Raw genomic sequence first — 18,443 nt, 5'->3', positions numbered from 1 at the left:
TCAGCTGGATGCCTCTGGCTGGAGGTAAGGGCTGGAGACAGAGCTGTGCCCTGCTGCAGGTGGTCTTGGGTCACCATGTGCCCTCTGTGTGGGAGCTGTGCTTACAAGGGTGGGCAGGGGGCTGTTGGGACCCCTCCCAGGGAGGGTGAGTCAACAACAAATTCATGTGCTCAGGGTGTCAAGCAGGGCCTGTTGGGATGGATGCTGTCCAAGGGCAGTTTGTTGAAAGCCCCACGTGCATGCACGTGCCTGGTGTTTGCTCGATATCTGTGTGTATTTTGCAACAAAAAGGCTGTGTGCTCTGTGCATCACACAGATGCACTCTCAGTTCCCAGGTGGTGGTTGTGCTTGATCTTGAAAAGAACATAGCAGCATGGGGAAAGGGTCTCGTGAAAGCCTCCCTTCCCTCAAATCACCTTACTGAAACTGGTGCAGGAGCCCTGCCACTGGCCCTGGCCGAGAAACAAATGAAGATGTTCAGTTTGGGTGCAGCAGAATTCTTTAGGAAAGGGTGGCCCAGCTCATATATCTGCTTCTTCACTTATGTGTATGAGGAGAGGAAGGTTTCCTTGCAGAGGTGGGGTCTAGAAGTGGCAGTGGTGGGGTGCTAAAGGCACCTCCCTTTTCTGAGTGAGTTGGCAGGGGCAGGAGCAATGCATCCTTCATGTTGAGTTCAGAGCCCTGGAGAGGTGCACAGCAGTACTCTGGGCTACCCCGTGGGCTGACTCCAAGGCTGGGGAGAATCAGGGAACTCCCATTTCTTGTGAGCTTGATAATGCATCGGGAATTTCTTGTACAGAGCCTGTGCTGCATAGCCTGGCTATTGAGGTTTGACACAGCTGAGAGTGATGAAACGAGAGTGGAATGGGGTTGCTACAGAAAGTGAAAAACATCTTAGCCTTGAAGGGGGAGGCTTGATGTTGGTGTCCAGTTCCATCTCTCCCAGAGCCCTCTTTGTCCAGTGGTGTGCACAGATTTGGGCAACTGAGTACATGGGAGGTGTGGAGGGTACTCTGCAAACTCTTTGGGATGCTGTGTGGACACAGAGGTCCACTCCTGTGATTGCTGTGGCCACTTGGACCAGATGAGGGCTTCCCAGTATCCACTCCTGGCCTGGGCAACTCAGGGCTGGGTCAGGCCCAGGTTGCAAGCTCCTGCATGCCCTGGAGTACATCTCCATCACACTGCCCTGGGGTGTCTCCACACCCAGTTCCACCCACAGACACAGCTGAGGACTGGGGCCAAAATCTAGCCTGTGGGATCTCTTCTTGGCCTGGATCAGGCATCTTTCCAGCACTCTCAATTTTTTCCCCTTGCTTGGATCCCCTCACCATCCAGAACCAGGCCTACAACTTGGGTGGCCTGGCTACAATTTCTGCGGCCCTGGAACCAAAGGAAGGCTCTTCTTATGAATCTCTTATTTGCAGCAGAGTGTGTGTGGGGGGGGTGGGGGTGGGGGGCGGGATGGGGCTGTGCCTTGGCAAGGAGGAGACATCCATCCTGCCCGGGCACGGTCCTGGACAAAGTGGGCACCCTCCTTCCCCCACCGGTCTGTCGGGTGCGTTTTGGGAGAGAAGTGGCTGGCGAGCCACATCCTTCCGGGGAGCAGCTCTATCCCGGGGCTAGGGACCGAGGCGAGTTTGAAGGACAGGACACACGCAGAGAAAAACCCTTCCCCTGCTCGCCCAGGTGGGCAGCAGCCGGAGGCTCTCAGAAACAGGGAGTGGCCGAGGGGGATCTGCCCCCGCGACCCCCGGAGGTGGGCAGAGCTACGCTCTCCATAGCCCGAGGGGTTGCCGGCTTCTTTCCAGCCGGCTGGACGAGGGAGGGAAAGAGAGCGAGGGAGGGAGGGAGGCAGGGAAAGAGGGTGGGAAAGCGCGGCGGGCTGGGGAGGGCGCTTCAGACACACCTGCCGGGGCGGCGCGGCGGAGCGCGGAGCGGAGCGGGGATGGCAGGTAAGGGGCGAGCCCCGGCCCGCAGCGGGCTCCCGGCGCCGGGGGAGCCCCGCTCGGCCCCCGCTGTCCCGGAGCCGGCGGCTGCTCGTCCGCATCGCCCCGGGACCTGAGTTTCGCACTGGCTCGGGAGTGGTGGTGGTGGTGGGGGATGTCTGCGCTTCTTATCCTCTTCCCCAGCCGCCTCCTCAGGAATGGCCTCCGGCTCGGCATTTCTCGAGGAGCGCCTTCAGACCGGCGAAAGGGAAGCGCTCCCTCCGCCCGCCGCGGGAGGGGGGTACCCCGGGCGGGAGCGGGGCTACCGCCTCTGGAACCTTCTGCCCACCCCTCCCCTTTCCTTCTCTCCCTCCCCTCGCCCTTTCCCTCCCTGCCGAGCCTGCCTGTCGAGAAGCTGGTGGAGGTTTGCGCAGCCGGCTTGAGTTTCTCGGAGAAAAGGGATAAATCTGCTGTGGAGTTTGGAACAGCTCAACTTCTGTGGCCTGCTGCTGCGTCCCCCTCCAGCATACTTGTGTCGATGTGGCAAGTCTCAAACGAGAGTTCAGTTTCTGCAAGAAACACTATTTTTAGTCAACCTAGAACAATACATATCTGTATTTGTATTTAGGCTTCTCAACTCCTTGGTGCAGAAAATGAGACACTCGGGAATCTTTCGTGGTGTCAGCAATTCTCTGTTCCTGCTATCTTTCATCCATCAGACCCCAAGCCTCCTGTGTTTGTATTTGGAGGATTAACTTCTGCATAGCTCTCTTAGACATCCTCCTTGTTGTGCTGGCTGTCAGTCTGCAATAGCATGATGTCATTTGCACCACGAGAAAGAAAAAAAACAAAACCCAACAGAACTCCACCCCCAAATTTCCAAAGAAAAGGAAAAAAGACTAGGACATTTCCTTCCCCCGTGGAACTTGAATTTCTGCCCTGCCCCTGGGGATGTTTGTGTGCCTGGGCTACCAAAGCTGGACTTAATGCTAGCACCAGAGCAGCAGGTAACCATGCACTGGTTGGAGGAGAAATGGCTTCTAAGTTTCAGGAGAACTTTGCTGTGCTTTGCCTTGACAGCTAAAAGGATTTGTGCTGGCCTGGGAAGCAGACTTCATTTCTTGAGTGAAAATAGATAACTGTTTGAGTTGATCCATCCATAGCTGGAGAAAGAGCACATTATGCATACCTGATCCATCACAGCCTGTAGGACATAATGGAGAAGGTTCACCATGGCTCTGAGAGGTTTTGGCCCATTCACTTGAGGGGTTCTCTCTTGCTCTATTTGGTTGGCAGAGTGCTTGCCTTGTTGCTACATATTTTCAGGGCTCCTTACAGCTGTGTGGTAGAGACATGAAAGATAATGCTCATGTGATTCCCTGATGATTCCAGTACCTGTAGCCAGGTTTCTCTGTGGGATGGTGCTCTTGAGAACTTGTTTGGTCACCAATGCTTGGTGCACAGTGCCAGGGATTCATTTGCTGGATAGTTTCCAGCCCCAAGTATGAGAAAGCATGTCCCAGGCTGTGAAAACTCTTGGTCCTGAGAGTTTCCTATTCTCAGGGATGGGACAAAAGGGATGGTGTGTGATGGCTGGGGGGATTTAAGAATGTTTGAGAGATAAAGATGATGTCTTCTCTAGACTTCCTACTGTATGCACTCCTAACTCCCTTATGCACCACTTGCCTTCTGCATATCTAAGGCTCTGGGTGGATGCTCAAGATCCTGCTGAACCCATTTGTATGTAAAATGTTTTCTATTGTATCTGAGTCCCATTTGCAAGACTAACGGATCATTTGCAGGATCATACCTCTGCTCATGTTCTCCATGCCTACTCATGCCTCCTACCTGCGCTCCTCAATCATTCCTCATCATCTTATCCTTCCCTTTTATCCTTTTAGCCATGGAGAATGCATCTGTCCAAGCCAGCAGCCTCTCAGAGCAGGAGGAGGAAGAAGACACCCTCTGGGAGAAGATTGAGAGTGCGCGACACCAGCTGACCCGCTCCCTGAACCCCGCCAAGCTCACCCCGTACCTGCGCCAGTGCCGCGTCATAGATGAGCAGGATGAGGAGGAGGTGCTGAACTCGTGCCGATTCCCTTGCAAGAGCAACCAGACAGGTGGGACAAGACACAAACTTGCACTCAGATGGGCCTGGTTTGGGGGGGATAACCAGAAACAGAGTGGATGCTACACACACTGCACTGCTCCCTCAGCTTTGTTGTTCTCTGAGGTGCTCTGTACCCAGGGCCTCCCCTCTGATCCTCTGTGGGCCTCCCCCTGCATGCACACAGAGGAGGGCAGCGCTCTCACCCCATTCTCTCTCTTCTAGCCATTCCCATTTTTGTGGCTGGAAGTAGAACTGATGGTGATGCTCTTTTCATATCGTGAAGTGGGGCTACGCAGCGTTCTCTCTGTTTTGCAGGGGATTCATCCTAGCTCTCTATCTGTTCTTCCAGGTTACCTGATGGACATCCTTCGGCGCCGTGGAAAGCGAGGCTACGAAGCTTTCCTGGAATCCTTGGAGTTTTACTACCCTGAGCACTACACACGGCTCACGGGGAGGGAACCAGCCCAGCGCTGCTCTATGATCCTGGGTAGGAACAGGTGCTCTGTTCTCCCTTCAGCTGCTGCTTGCATGGGAAGGGACAGAAAACTGTGCGAGTTCACGTGCATAAAAACCTGGTTCATGCTGGCGGTGTGTGAGGAATCCTGACAGTTCTGTACTCTGGAACTGGCAGGGAGGGGGACATGTATACAGGTGTTACTGTAGTGCCATAAGCCTGGAACAACAAGGGCTGCAAACCCTCTGGAGATCTTGGCACCTCTTGGTGGCAAACAGAGCATTGGGAAAATCCATTTCTTAGGGTTACCCCTGTTTCAGCAGCCAGGAACAGGTTCTCCTTTGTCTCTCCCCAGATGAAGAAGGCCCTGAGGGGCTCACTCAGTTCCTGATGATGGAGGTGAAGAAGGTGAGGGCTCAACGGAAAGAGCACCTGCTGAAGGAGCACCAGCTCCAGGTGAAAAACCAGGCTTTGGAGCAAGAACAGGTCAGGCTGGAGCAGCAGCTGAAGGAGCTCCTGAAGGTGCAGGAACGTTGCCAGCGGCTGAGAGAGGAGTGGGACTCCAACAGCGTGGAGCTGCTGAGGCTGAAGGACGAGAACTACATGATGGCCATGCGCTACGCGCAGCTCTGTGAGGAGAAGAACGTGGCTGTGCTGCGGAGCAGGGACCTGCAGCTGCTGGTAGGATCCTGGGGAGCACAAGGTGGGCAGCCGGATGTGGTGGGGGTCTGATGGCCGAGAAGGATGCACATGGATGTCTGCACATGGTGGCTTGTGAGCACGGAGGAGCAGATGGCACACAGGATGTGTGTTGGGGATCCTGCCCTGCTCTTGATGGAAACATGCCCTGCAGAGAGGCTGAGACATGGGCACAGTGCAGGAGACAGCTGGAAATACATCACCAGCTCCTGCCAGCTGATTTAGTTGGAGGTACATCACTAGAGGATCCAGAAGCAGGGCTGATTGCCTTCCCTGGCGTCCCTTGATGCTCAGCCTGGCACCACGAGATGCCCTCTATGCTTGCTGCCCGGTGCTGCCTGCACTGCTCTCTGGGCAGCACAGGCAGGGAGCAGGCAGCTCACTCTCTCAAGCTGTATTTACTTTTTCCCCTTCAAGGGTTTGTGTTTTCCTCTCCCTAGAGAGGCCGGTGGCTGTGTAGCCACCCACACTGGGTGTGTGTGTGTGTGCTGCCTGGAGCTGCCCAGCCAGCCTTGCTGAGCTTAGGAGCCTTTTGGCCTGGACTCCAATCCCCCTGCCACTCCCCACCGCCTCCTCATGTCTCTCATGACGTTTGTAAGACTCATGCCCTGCATAGCTGCGGGAATTTGTGACACTGCACTCCAGCTGCCAAGCTCTCACCTCCTGCAAACATGCACCCATTTCCTGCCTGGGCAAGGAGAGCCCTACCTTGAACCTATTAATAACCCATATTTTTAAGTTCTCTGCTGCCTCCTGACATTCCCCTTACCAGTCTGGGCCTGGATCTCTCACACAGTCTTTCATACCTCATTCTGTTCTGCCAGTGGTAGGATCTTCCCCTAGCTTTTTTCTGGTATTCCTGCCAATGCCAGCTCCTCTGGGCCTCTTTGGAGCAGGGAGGTGAATCACTTTCAGGTAACCGTGGGGTGAAGAAATCCCCGTGGAAGCAGCGTCTCAGCTTGCCTTCCCCTCCTGACTCCTGGGTCCAGAAGTATCTGGTCCCCAAAACTCATTGTAGGTCTTTTGGGTAGATTCACAGAAGTAATTCAGTTCCTGAATCCCTTCTTGGCCAGTGCTTCTTGGTGGCTTTTGATAACTTTCTCCTGTTCCATTTCCTCTCAAAGCCTTACTTTCCTGTGAAACTGGTTCTCCGATCAGTCTGATCAGTTATTACAGTTCTAGCAGGACCTTTCTTATTCCTAAATCTCTGACCTCTGCTGTCTCCTGTGACATGTTGGTGGAGGAGTGTGAGACCAGGCCAGGGAATGATGATGCCCCTGTAGAATGCATCAGCCTCCAGCAGCTTGAACCTCAAACACCTCCCAGGCCAGAGGTGGCCTCCCACACTGAGTAGCCTCCAGTGGATTTTTCTGCTGTGAATTGGTTTCTCAGCTGTCTAGGAGTCTGTCTAGGAGATACGCACAGCTGCTGGCCCTGGCAGTGCACCAGAGGTCCCAGGTCCACCCACGGTCAAGGCCAGCTGCATTGTGGATGCCCCAAGGTGGCAAGAAAGTTGTTGCACCAAAAGATGATCCTGAATTTGCTTATGCAAGTGTGTCTTCCTCCTTTCCCTGAGGGAGAAGCTTTTGTGTGCAGCTGTGCTGCTAATCTTGGCCCAGCAGTAGGATACTCCTTCACATGGTTCCCTGTGGTTGCCTCCTGTGCCTTACGTGCCTCCAGACCTGTTTTCTTCTCAGCACCTTCCTTGCTTTGCTCTCCTAACAAGGCAGAGGTGCAGGGCCATGTGTGTCAGACTGTTTCTTCCCTGGGTTGCAGGTGGACCAGCTGAAATGCAAAGTCTCCAGCCTGGAGGAGGAGTGCAGCCTGCTGCGGAAACAGGCATCAGCACTGCCCCAGCGAGAGGCGGAGGAGCGGGGCCACCCTGACACCGTGTCTGAGCTGTGGGCTGAGAACCAGCGGCTCACAGCATCGCTGCAGGAGCTGCAGGGCATGTTGCAGGTACCTGCCAGGGCAGGGCAGGCTCCAGGTCACCTCTTTTCCTGGGCCACCCCCAGTGCTGTTTACATCGCCACTGGAAAGATGGGGAAATCATTGCTTTGGGCTGGCCTGTCCCATCCTCTGAGCATATTGCTTGGCTGTGGTGGCTGCCAGTGCATCTGGGTAGTGATGGGTGCTTTTTTACAGCTCTGTAATTCTTGGTTGTGCTCACAAGTGTGACTTTGTGCCTTGTAATGCACAGCAGATTGATGCAGGATGATGATGGCATTTGTGCCAATCTGCCAGTCACTGCCCTGGTCTGTTGCTCCCTTGGTGCTGGTGGTGCAGTGACAGAACCCTCTTGCCTCTCAGAAACCTGGCGAGGCCGCAGTTCCAGGCTCTGAGCAGATCCTCCTGGACATCCTGGAGCATGACTGGAAGGAAGCCCAAGACGACCGGCAGGATCTCTGTCAGAAACTCAACTCCCTGCAGAATGAGCTGCAGTGGGCCGAAGAGCTGAGGGATAAGGTAGAGCACTCATTACTGCCTCTGTCCCTGCACACCAAGCAGGGCCTGGAAGAGAGGGGAGGGAGGGGGCTGTAAAGCAGTTGCTTTCAGGAGATGCTCATTGCTTGCTGTTACCAGTACCTCCAGGAGGTGGAAGATCTGCAGCTGAAGTACCGGACGCTGCAGAAAGACTGTGATCTCTACAAGCATCGTATGAACACAGTGCTGCTGCAGCTGGAGGAGATCGAAAAAGAGCGGGACCAGGTAAATTGCTTTTCACAGGGCTCTGGATACCCTCTCCTTCCCCAGCAGATCTTGTCCAGCCATGCCAGGGTGGGAGGTGTGGATGAGCAGTGCAGTTCTGTGTCTTTTCTCGCTCTCAGTCTGGCTCCTTGCAGGCCATCCGGAGCCGTGATGGGGTGCAGCTGCAGTACTCCCAGAGCCTGATTGAGAAGGACCACTACCGCAAACGCGTGCGGGCTCTGGAGGAGGAGAGGGATGAGCTCCTAAGCAAGCTGAGCCAGGCAGAAGGGCTGAACAGCACGCTGCAGGCACAGCTGCAGCGGTGCCAAGGCGGCCGCAGCCTCAGCAAGGTGAGGGTGGCTAGAAGGAAGGGGAAAGAGGGAAGACAAAGGGGTCAGGACTGATTTCTGGGGGCTTCAAATGGGATGATGGAGTCCCTTCTCTTCCAGATGTGCAGCTCTTCCTACTCCCTCTGCTCCAACCTCAGCAGCACCTGGAGCCTCATAGACAACCCTACAAATGGACTCATGGATACTCTGGGGACTTCTGTTACCCCATTCCCAGGGGATTCAGCCATCCAGAGCATGGTGAGTGCTTGACCACGTGAGGCTGGCCCTCAGCTGAGGCCAGTGGAGACACTGCTCAGGAAGGGCACACAGGCATTGGAGTGGCTTCATCATGGGGCTGTGACTTGGTGGATGACTGGTCATGGGGTGGTGTGTAAGGCATGAGCAGATCTCAGATGCAAAGCTCTCCGTCTCTAACAAACTGGCCAATACTGCCAGTTTCACACCAAGTGTGTGAGAATCCTTCATCCCATGTGACACCCTAGAAACCAACAGCCTTGTGTAAGATGCTATCTTTCCTAAAACACTGTTTAATCTATGCATGCTGGAGGAGAAATCCAGACTCTTTTAAACCCTGTAGCAGCGTGATATTATTTTTAAGGGAGTCAGTTTCTTTCCTTTGACTCCTTGAATTGTCATCCCAGAGCACCCTGAAAAGTGCAGTCCCATGGGTTACTCACACCTCTGGGTGTGTAGTGGCTGAAACAGAAATATAAGAACAAGGATTGGATAGTCTCTTCATCTGCCACTGCTCCCACAGCTTGTATTTTGCAAAATGATGGTGATGCAGTGTCATGGATCTCTGTCTGAGCTATCTGCTCGGGAAAACAAGGTGCCCCTGGGAGTTTGGAGGGATGTGGATTATCCTAAAGAGGGTTGTGGTAGCCAAGGAGCTGTTTGCTCCCCTGGCCTGAAGGGAAGGGAGGACTGGTGCTGGGTGTTGATGTTAGCAATCGTGTCTCTCACTCTGCCCAAGGACGGGACTCCCGACAGTGAGAAGGATATCAACCGCCTTTCCACCTTCCCCTTCCCTCCCTGTATCGGCTCCATCCTCCGTCGGCAGCGGGAAGAGAGGTGCATGCCCTACAAAAGGTGATTGCTGAGGCCTCTGTCTCCTCTGTGGGGTCTGTGGGATCCAGGGAGAGCTGCCTGGCAGGGTTAGGAGAGAACCTGGAGTGGGAACGGAGTGGAAAGGCTGGCTGGAAGCTGTGTGCTGGCTCCAGGGGTGCTTGGCGGTGGTGGGGAAGTCTGCAGAGCTGAGATTGAGAATGCGATGCAAACAGGCTTTGGAAAAGCTGCTGCCTTACAGATCCATTTTGTGTCTCCTTTGTAGCTTGTCCTGTGGCTCCTTTAGCAGCATTGAAGATGCAACAGGTACAAGGCTTGCCTCAGTGGGCTTAGCTAAAAAGAAGTGGGGGCTGTGGGGAGAGGGGTTGGACAGCTGAGCCTCCCTCACACCTCTGGTTTGTGCAGCTCATTGTGAGGGCTCTGAACCTGCAGCGTGGTACTGTGGGCCCTCATGTGCCCCCGTGCCTTGTCAGGCACAGCAGCTGGAAAAGCTGGCTTTTCCTCTGCAGAGCAGGTAGCTATTTGCATCAGCTCTGTTTGACTCATGGAGAGCTGTTGGGGGGAGTAGGTAATAGAAGAGGGAATACCTTTGCCCTGGGGTGTTACTGGATACTCCCTTCATCTGCTACTACCTGTGTGATGGGTTGTAAGTCTCCTGGGGTGAAGCTCCTGGGGCTGGCAGGTCCTGTGGTGGGTGCTGGTGGCTGATCTCTGGGCACAGCCAGGTGGCCCTGGCTGCTGCTGCCTTCTGACCGAAATGCTGATGAAGGGAATAAAGATTTGCTTGTTCTCAGGAAACACAGGAAACTCTTTTCTTGAGGGTGACCATTCAAAGCCTCCCAGCAGCCTCAGTTTCCCAGTCAGATGCTAGAAAATGGTCAGGAGAGGATGGCAGACCCTTGCCACCCCCAGAACATGAACTCCCTGTAGCATTATAGTACAGGTAAAGTGCTCCCTCTCCCTTTTGCTCTTTTCTAGGCAGCAGTTTTCCTGGCACCTTGCTGGGGGCCTTCTCCTCTTCTTCCAGCAGCACCTACACCAGGGTGAAGTCGGAGATCTGCTTGTCCACGCTTTCCAGCCGCAAGGAGGTGACCAGGAGGTGACTGCTACTCTCTGAGCTGGGCACTCTCTGGTGGTGCTTGAGGGGGCATTTTGTGGTGCCAGGGACCACACTTGGGAGACCCAGCCTTTCTGCCCCTCCCATTACAGGCCCTTTCTTGCTATTGGGAGGAAGATCCTATAGTCCTTGCTTCCTAGCAGGACTTCAATTTTTTGCACTGTCCTATTGTTTATGGCAGGGGTGGAGATGTTGCTCTGGGCTGGACATGCACCTGTGGGAGCCCAGCTTGGTTTGGTGACGGGGCTGGTGGGATAGAAGGGGCTGTGGGGGCTTTTTAAGTTCTGTGTGCCCTGGTGATGGGCACGCTGTGAGTCATGAGCTCTGTGCTGCAGTAAACACCCTGTAGCTGTACACAAGGCATGGGGGACTAAGGTTTTCCCTTAGAAAAGGCAATAAACCTCAGTTTCCAGACTTGGTATTTGTTCTTTCCAGGTCACTGGTGGTACAGCTCACTAGTGTGGGTCATCCTAGCAAGCCCTCACCGCAGGAGAAGAGGCTTGGAGCAGACATCTCCATCCTTGGGGGGAACAGGACAGGAATTTATGTCCAGTGGGTCAAGCCGGGCTCACGGGTTGAAAAAGCGGGACTCAGGGAAGGGTGCCGGCTCATTGAGGTGAGTCTGGGAATGGGCTCCTTTTGTGGGTTTGCAAAGCACCTGAGATGATGCAAGGAGTGTGGAGTGATCCCCAGTTCAAGATGACCTCTACTCAGCTTGAAGTCCACCTCCATTTCTCTTATTTTCCAGGACTGCTCCCTGTCTAGAGCTTTACACAGCACAAACACCCACCCAGGTCTCATGGCACTTGAGTGTACCTGTGCATGTAAAAATGCCAAGCCCTTCTGAAACCCTTCCTTCAGCTGTGGGAAGGGAGAAACAAAAAGGAGCCACACAATTAAGATGGTAGTACGGCTTTGTGTCCCTCAAGTTGTCTATCACCTTGTAGTTTTTCAGAGCAGTTTGCATCCTGCACATGCCCATTGCAAACCAATCAATTCTGGAGAAGTTTTCTTAGGCCTCTGTGACCCTCCTGAGCTATAGAGAATAATTGCTCTGAAGAAAGCTCCTGGAAGGAGAGAAGGGCATTTGTTTTACCAAGAATGACACCACATGAATTACAGCTGCACTACTTGAATTAATATGCCACCTGTAGCTGAAAACAAACCAGTGCTCCTGCTCCCACACACGTTCACGCACACACACATTTCCTTTCACAGCAGCCCACCATCCAGACGGTGGGTGATGGTTGGTAGCAGGTATTTCAGAGGCAGAGGAGGGCGCCAGAGTCAGACTGAGGATGCCTTGTCCTCAGATACAGCTTTTTCCAGACCTGCCTCTCTCTGTAACACCTTTTGTGTAACCCTGATGGGTGAGGGAGCCTGGGGGTACGTGCTCTTCCAGCCCTTAAATCTAACGGCATCGAGTCCTTGCTAGTTGAGGGTGCCATTGCTGAAGGAAGAGGTGCTTTCCCTGGAGAACTGCACACGGGAGGTTGCCTACCTGAGCCTGCTGCACTGGGATGAGCCATCCAGTCTCATCTTTCAGCTTGACCTAGAAGGTAAGGTGCTGGCAGCTGGGTCACCTTTGAACTTGAGCTCTCTGCCTCCCTTTCTAGAACCTCCACTCAAACCTGGAGATTAATCTCAGTTATTCTCTCTCCTCTCCTGTTTGGTCTTAGGCTACCATGTCAGACACAGGGGTTGGCTGTAGCTCCAGTAGCTTTCCCTCTCTGGTGTGACTTGTGCATCCTCTGTTATGGGACAGAGGTACAGACCTTCTGTCTGTTTGCCTCCTCTGCACCCTAAGCCCAATCCAGAGCATCACAACTGTGCCTGGGGACTTGGCTTTCTTATTGGTGACTGTTGTCTACTGCGTCCCACCTGTGCTGACCTGTGCTTTATGCTCCAGGATACCGGCCTCTGCGGGCAGCCCTGGAAGAAGGCAAGAAGTTTTCTGGAGACTCGTTCTACGTCCGCTCCAACGTGTCCCTTCTGGAGCTGTCAGACCCTTACGCGCTGTGCGTGAAGTGCCGGGAGATCCTGCACGTCACCGACACCATGCACAAAGGGCGGCTGGAGTGGTACTGCTCTCGCGTCGATCCCTTGACCATGCGGGACCTGGACAAGGGCACGGTGCCCAACTACAGCAGGTAACTAGGAGGGAGGCTGGCAGGGGGTTCCTGCCCCGTATGGCTGTGCTGGCCATGCCCTAGCGGTCCTGGGGATGGAGACTGGCCTCTCGATGGTGTAGGATGAGTAAGTCTGGTACGGGGACCAGTGTGGTGGTGTTTGGGAGCCCTTGAGGGACTGGGAGGTTGAGTGAGGGCTTTGATATGCCTGTGCTTCAGCAGGTCTGTGGGACTGGTGAGGAGGATCCCAGCAGGCTGTGGTCCCTGGGGCTTCTGGAGTTGTTTGAGTGTAAGCTCTCCATCTTTTCAGGGCTCATCAGCTTTTGAAGATCCAGGAGAAGCGCCAGATGCCCGGGCAGCAGAGAGGCCACAGAAATACTGTAAGCCAAAGAAATGGGTGATGAGAGCCGTGTGTGTGTGTGCCCATGGCCATCTCACCACCGCAGAGACAATCTGCCCCACTCTGTTGGTAAACCAACTTGTGTAGAGGTGGAAGATGGGTTAGCAAGCAAAGCTTTTAGGCCAGGCAGTGTTACTCCTCTGTGGCTGCTTTTCTACCACTTTACCACTTCCCAGACTGAACCTAACAGGTGGCAGACCTAATCCCTTGCTTTTTGTAAGGGTGCTCCATCCTTTTTGCCAGAGGGTGTTCTGCAGCTGGTTCTGCATGTGTGTGAAAAGGGCAGTGCTCGCCGTCTAATTGCCCTCACTTTCTCCTCAGCTAAAGAAACGGGCCTTGGGCCAACTGCGCTTGGTGAAATCCAAACCACAGAGGAGCCCAGAACAGCCCCCCCAGCAGCTGTGGCTGGACCCCTGCTCAGGTGAGCTGTTAGCCCTGTGCCCTGTCACCCTTGGAGACTCAGTTGTCCCCTGATCATCCAACGTTTTGTGAAAAATAAACTGCTGTGTAAGTCAAGGGAGTCCCAGAAAACAGGCAAGGGGTCTACATCTAGCATATCTGTCCATGAGTGAGTGTTGCAACCAAGGTAGGGTCTCTCCTGGGACATAAGATGGTTTGGTAGGTGCCTCCATGATTCAGGATGAGGAGGTGGTACAGGACAATGGGATGGTCTGGTCTCCTGCACTCTCACCTTTGGCTTTCTCTTCCTCAATGCTGTCTTCCAGACCCTGACACAAACCTGAAGCCTTACAGCCTGGTGCGCCCTGTGGTGGTCAAGATGCCTCGTCCTGTGGTGCTGTCCCCAAGCTGCATTGCACCACGGCTCATCAGGAACCTGCTGGACCTGCCCACCTCTCGCCTGGACTTCCATGTGTGCCCAGCAGGTAGGCAGCAATACGTGGCTGCTCAGGCCATTTCAGTGAGGAGCTGCTCTTTTCTTGGAAGGTTGAGTTATGGTCTCATGGGAGTCTTGGAAAACCCATGAGATCTCTCTTCAGAGGGTAGGTGTGGGAATCTCTCAGTCTTCCCGTATAATACCTGTTGACAGATCACTTTTTTGGGCTGAGTGTCTGCAAGATATTCCCTGCTGTTTTTAACTGTTTCCTATCCCTTTGGCCCACAGGGAAGCCAGCCCTCCCTTCTGGTAGCCTGAGGCATGGGGATCTCTCTACCCTTGGGTGGGTGGTGGTGTAGCATTGCCTTCCTGCTCTGGGTGGCTCTTCCCACAGGTGGAAACCCTGGCTGATGTGGGATCTGCAGGCTGACTTCTTGCCAGCTCTTCCTGCTCAAGGAATGGGAGGATCCAACCTTAGGGCTGTTATCCTGTTCCTTCTGCCAGCAGATGTGAGGCTGACACACAGCTGAAGAGGCTGCTGGGGAAAGGTTATTTCTCCCACAGGGAATGTTCAGAGAGGACAACTCCCTCTTTCCTCCTTCCTCCTCACTCCTCCAGTCCGCCCTTTTCCCAGTGTTTAGAGTTCTCCTTTTGCCAACTGCAGGACTGAAAAATTAGTTGGTTTACTTGTTTGCAGGGTAATGATGGAGGTAGTGAAAAATCTCTGGTTTGCTGAAGGATGGCTCTGAAAATTTTGGCTGCTGGGCTTCTCAGCTGAGTGACTTGGCCATATATCCTGTCCTGCTGAGCCCTCTGCAGGGTCCCCCTCACACTGCACGGGGGACCTGCTTCCAAGCTTTTACTGCAACTGGGAATTTTCACTGGGGGCAAAAACTTCATTTTCCCCTGATAGTTTCGCCTGCTGTGAGGGAAGGAAAATAATCCACGAACCCCAAGCTGTTTCTCTTTTGTTTGCTGCCTGTATTTTCTTCCGATCCTCCAGGAGAGTATGCTGCCTGCAAAGGAAACACGGCTTTGCAGGATCCAGGTCTGCCTGGGAATTACTGTGCCACCAGGCAGAGTATGCCCAGCCAGCCTGGGCCCTGGGATAACTGGAACATGCTCTGGATGCAGTTCCAAACATGCCTTCTGCTAAAAATATTACTTTATTTCTATCGTAGGGACAAGCAGCTCCTAAAAGCCTTTTTATGATGCCTCCTCATGTTTCCATGGCAGTGTGGGCATCTGCCTAGAGCAGCATGGTGGGCAGGTGAAGCTTGGCACCTGCCTCAGCCACACTGGCATGCAGGGCCTGTGTCTGCCAAGCCAGGTCTGGGTGTGTGTGTTGGGTCAGCCTCTGCTGGGAGTTCACCTGGCTGTCCTTGCTTTGACCATGGCTCTTCACAGCTGGCTCTGCCCCCAGTTCTCTGTCCCAGCATCACCTCTGCTTTCCTGGCACTGGCTGCTTTGTGCTGTCCTGCCTCTGAGCAGGCTGCCACCAGTAAAAGGAGGTTCAGCCCATTTTCCTCCCACTCTGCCAGCATACACCCACTCCTCTTGCTTCCCCAGCCGTGGTGCTCACTTACAGGAGCCGAATATAAGCCTGTGTAGCACTCAAACCCTGCAGAAAACCTATCTGGCAAGATAAAGTGGTTATTTTTCTGCCATGCTCTGTTAGGGAGGGGTTGGGACAGTGTGGCAGTGGGGAAGTGGGTGGGTAATGTCTGTGAGCCAGCTAAGGCTGCTGTGGTACAACACAAGGTGCTGCTCTTGCCATGCAGGGTGTCTTCAGCTGTGATATCTCGCTTGTTCCCTACCAGAAAGCTGCAGGAGATCCATGCCAAAGTGTGATGCTGTATAATTAGCCTTGCTCTCCAGAATCCATAAACACTGAACTTGACAAGCACCAGCACAGCAGCAAACGTGTGGGATCTGAGGTAGAAAGTCTGTGCAAGAGGAAGAGGGGGCTGACATCTCTCTCTTCCTATTTCCTCTTGGCTTGCAGACAAGCTGGCAGGAGGGGATCCCAGTGCAATCCATGCTCAGGAGCACCCTGTGTCTAGAACTTCCCCCCAGGACCAGAGGGAGAGTGGACGAATCCACATGATCCGGGAGGCAATGGAGAAGGTGCTGAGCCTTTTGGTGGGGGGAGAAAGGGCCAGGATGGGGCACCTCATTCAGACTGGAGAAGGGAAGGAGGTAGCTGAATGGGGGAAGAGGGAGAGTGGTGTGGTGACAGAGAAGGAGCTGCTTGCTTGGGGGCTGTGTAATTTGGAGAGTGTTGTGGGTCGAGGTGCTGTGGAGTTGTGGAGCAGCAGATAGGGACATTTCCCTGAGTCTCTGATGAGCTCAGATAAAATAAATGGCAAACAGGGATTTGTGGGGGAGGCAGTGGGACATGCCATACTCAGAAGTGACCTCCCTGCTCTCACATTCCTCATGTTCAAGGTGGCAACAGCTCTGCTCGGAGCAGAAATGTGAGGCTGTGGGTGACAGCGATGACAAAGGGGATGTGAAGATGAGCTGTGGCTGAGAGAGGGGTCCAGTGAGCCCTTGGGTTGGACTGGCAGTGATGGAGTGGGTGACCCTGCTCTTTAATTCTCCCCTTTTCTATTGGCACTGTCCATAAATCTCACTTTTAATGGAATTAGTATTGGAAAAGCAATGATATTGCACAGTATGGGGTTTGATTTAATGTAACTGTCAGGGGCTGGGGTTATTTTTTCTCCATTTAAATCAGTAAATCTATTCAATTTCCTTTCCAGAATAAACACTGCCTGCTAGAGCTGGGAGTTGAGGGTGTGAGGGATCTAATTAAAAGTGAAATATACCCCATTGTTATCCACGTCGAGGTCACTGAGAAGAACGTCAGAGGGCTCAGGTGATGAAAGACGGCGTGGCATGGATGGAGGATGTCACGGGAGGAGAGGGAAGCCCTTGTCTCTGTTCAGAGACAAGGATCAGGCGAGAGCACTGGATGTGTGTGCTGGGGTTGGTGCTGTGAGGGGAATAATTGGCTTTCTGTATGTGTGAGCGCATTGCTGGGTGTTTTTTCCACCCCACCTCTCTGTGCCAAGGGTAGCATTTGTCCCTGTGTTTTCCGTAGGAGCTTGCTGGGGAAGGCGGGCCAGCGGGACTCGGAGGTGCTGAAGGTGTGCCGTGGTGTGGAGCGGGCTCTCCACGCCCTGCCGTGCTCCTGGGCCCGAGTGGAGCCCCACGCCTGGAGCCACGCCGAGGAGCTGCCCAAGGTGGTTCGTGGATGCATCTTCCAGGAGCAAACCCGCCCGCTGTGGATTGAGGAGGGCAGTGACTGAGGGGGAGTGGTGGGGGGGTAGCCACCTACTGTCCCCAAGAGCTGCTCTCAGAGGTCCCTGCCTTCCCAAGCCCCTCCAGGTGGAGTGTTCTTCCTCCCTGAGGGGAGGCTGGTAGCTAAGGCCCCCAGGGTAGCCTTTCTTGTCCCCTTGATGGCCAGCAAGAGCCAGGAAGTAACAGATAGTGCCTCCCCTGTCTGAGCTTCCTGTATTCCATTGGAGAGACATCTTGCACCGTCATGGTGGAAACCACCCCTGTGGGCTGTTCCCTGGCACCGTGGGCTGCCCTTGTACAGGGTCAGATTGACAGACAGGGAACGTAGGGAGGGAACTGTGTGGGGTCAGGCTGCCTAGGAGCATTTCTCACACACATTGGAAGCTCTTCTCCCGTCACCACCATCTCCCCTGCCCAGTGGCACTGTGTGCTCCGGGTCCTCTCTTCCCATCTACCTCACCTCTGGCCCCAAGGCACAGGGCACATGGCTCATCTTCCTGTGACCCACTGCGGCTGGAGTGACACTAAGGTTTCAACAAACCCTCGTTTCATAGGAGCTTTACTCTTTATTGCTTGTAAATTATTAATGGAGCCTTTCACTGGCAAACTGCCCATAAAGGAGAATTAAATACCATTCATAATGGGAATAGGTGGCAGGCTGTGGGCTTGTCTGTTACTGGGAAGGCATGGGTGATGCACAATGGGATCTTTTGCTCCTCCTTGAGGTGAGACCCAACTGCCCAGCCCTCCAGGGGAAGGAGGGAGCACTGCCATTGCTGTTGTAGGGCAGCAAGAAGTGTGGGGAGGGGACAGGCTAAGTGTGCCACAGACTATGTCCTCTCCCTTTTCTATCTGGCCCCTGGTTTTCAGCCCCTTGCCTCTCCCCACCACTGATGTTGGTCAGGGTGCTTTAGGAAAGTAAGGGCAAAACTCACTTGAGTTTTGAATTGTGTCTGGCTGGGTCCCTAGAGCTTTGCATCCCTCCGTGCCCTGGTTAGTGTGAAGTGACAAGCCAGCTACTTCCCCCTCCTGGGGGACAACAAGGAGACTGAGCCCAGCCATGCTGCTAGGAGAAAGGGGGACAGTGCCCCTGCAAGGTGGGGTTCTTACCCTCACACAGGGCCAAGAGTGGGTTCAGACTCTGGCAGGGGGAAGATGGAGGCTTTGGGTAGCCACAGCAGCGCTCACTTAGGGTGCGTGGTCCTGGATCCTGTTATGCAGCCACCGTCGTATCCACCCACAGGAAAGGGGTGCCAGGATACCCAGGCTGTGGAGAGATGGTGATTGGGGTGGTAGGTGGGCTTTCCTGAGGCATGCCAGAGGAAAATGAAGTCTGTGGCGCTGGGATGCTTGGGGCTCTTG

The 18,443-nt window shown here is 54.1% G+C and overlaps 1 protein-coding gene across 2 annotated transcripts; it reads left to right on the top strand.

The window, feature by feature from the left end:
- The first annotated feature begins 1,917 nt into the window (after positions 1–1,917).
- On the top strand, positions 1,918–17,687 carry LOC131591968 (caspase recruitment domain-containing protein 10-like). 2 transcript variants are annotated; one of them, XM_058863134.1, is made up of 21 exons: positions 1,918–1,955; positions 3,830–4,048; positions 4,388–4,525; positions 4,848–5,173; positions 6,968–7,150; positions 7,502–7,657; positions 7,775–7,900; positions 8,035–8,229; positions 8,329–8,466; positions 9,203–9,318; positions 9,560–9,600; positions 10,273–10,393; positions 10,847–11,027; positions 11,847–11,970; positions 12,321–12,561; positions 12,851–12,920; positions 13,262–13,361; positions 13,666–13,824; positions 15,781–15,902; positions 16,541–16,656; positions 16,882–17,687. In XM_058863134.1, exons 1-21 carry the CDS (start codon positions 1,949–1,951, stop codon positions 17,087–17,089), a joined length of 3,087 nt encoding a protein of 1,028 aa, XP_058719117.1. In that variant the 5' UTR covers positions 1,918–1,948; the 3' UTR covers positions 17,090–17,687. The 2 variants fall into 2 exon arrangements, with proteins under 2 accessions (XP_058719117.1, XP_058719118.1); XM_058863135.1 differs by lacking the exons at positions 1,918–1,955; positions 3,830–4,048 and having other exon boundaries at positions 4,456–4,535.
- Positions 17,688–18,443: the final 756 nt, after the last annotated feature.

Source organism: Poecile atricapillus, chromosome W, assembly GCF_030490865.1.
Source record: "Poecile atricapillus isolate bPoeAtr1 chromosome W, bPoeAtr1.hap1, whole genome shotgun sequence".
NCBI classification, from domain to species: domain Eukaryota; kingdom Metazoa; phylum Chordata; class Aves; order Passeriformes; family Paridae; genus Poecile; species Poecile atricapillus.
The sequence above is the reverse complement of the archived record's forward strand: the minus strand, read 5'-3'. Positions and strand labels throughout refer to the sequence as shown.

Excerpts from the sequence above, each read along its gene's own strand:
- LOC131591968 (XM_058863134.1), top strand. Across the intron at positions 7,658-7,774 it reads CCGAAGAGCTGAGGGATAAG|TACCTCCAGGAGGTGGAAGA; the intron begins GTAGAGCACTCA and ends TGCTGTTACCAG. Across the intron at positions 11,028-11,846 it reads AAGGGTGCCGGCTCATTGAG|TTGAGGGTGCCATTGCTGAA; the intron begins GTGAGTCTGGGA and ends AGTCCTTGCTAG.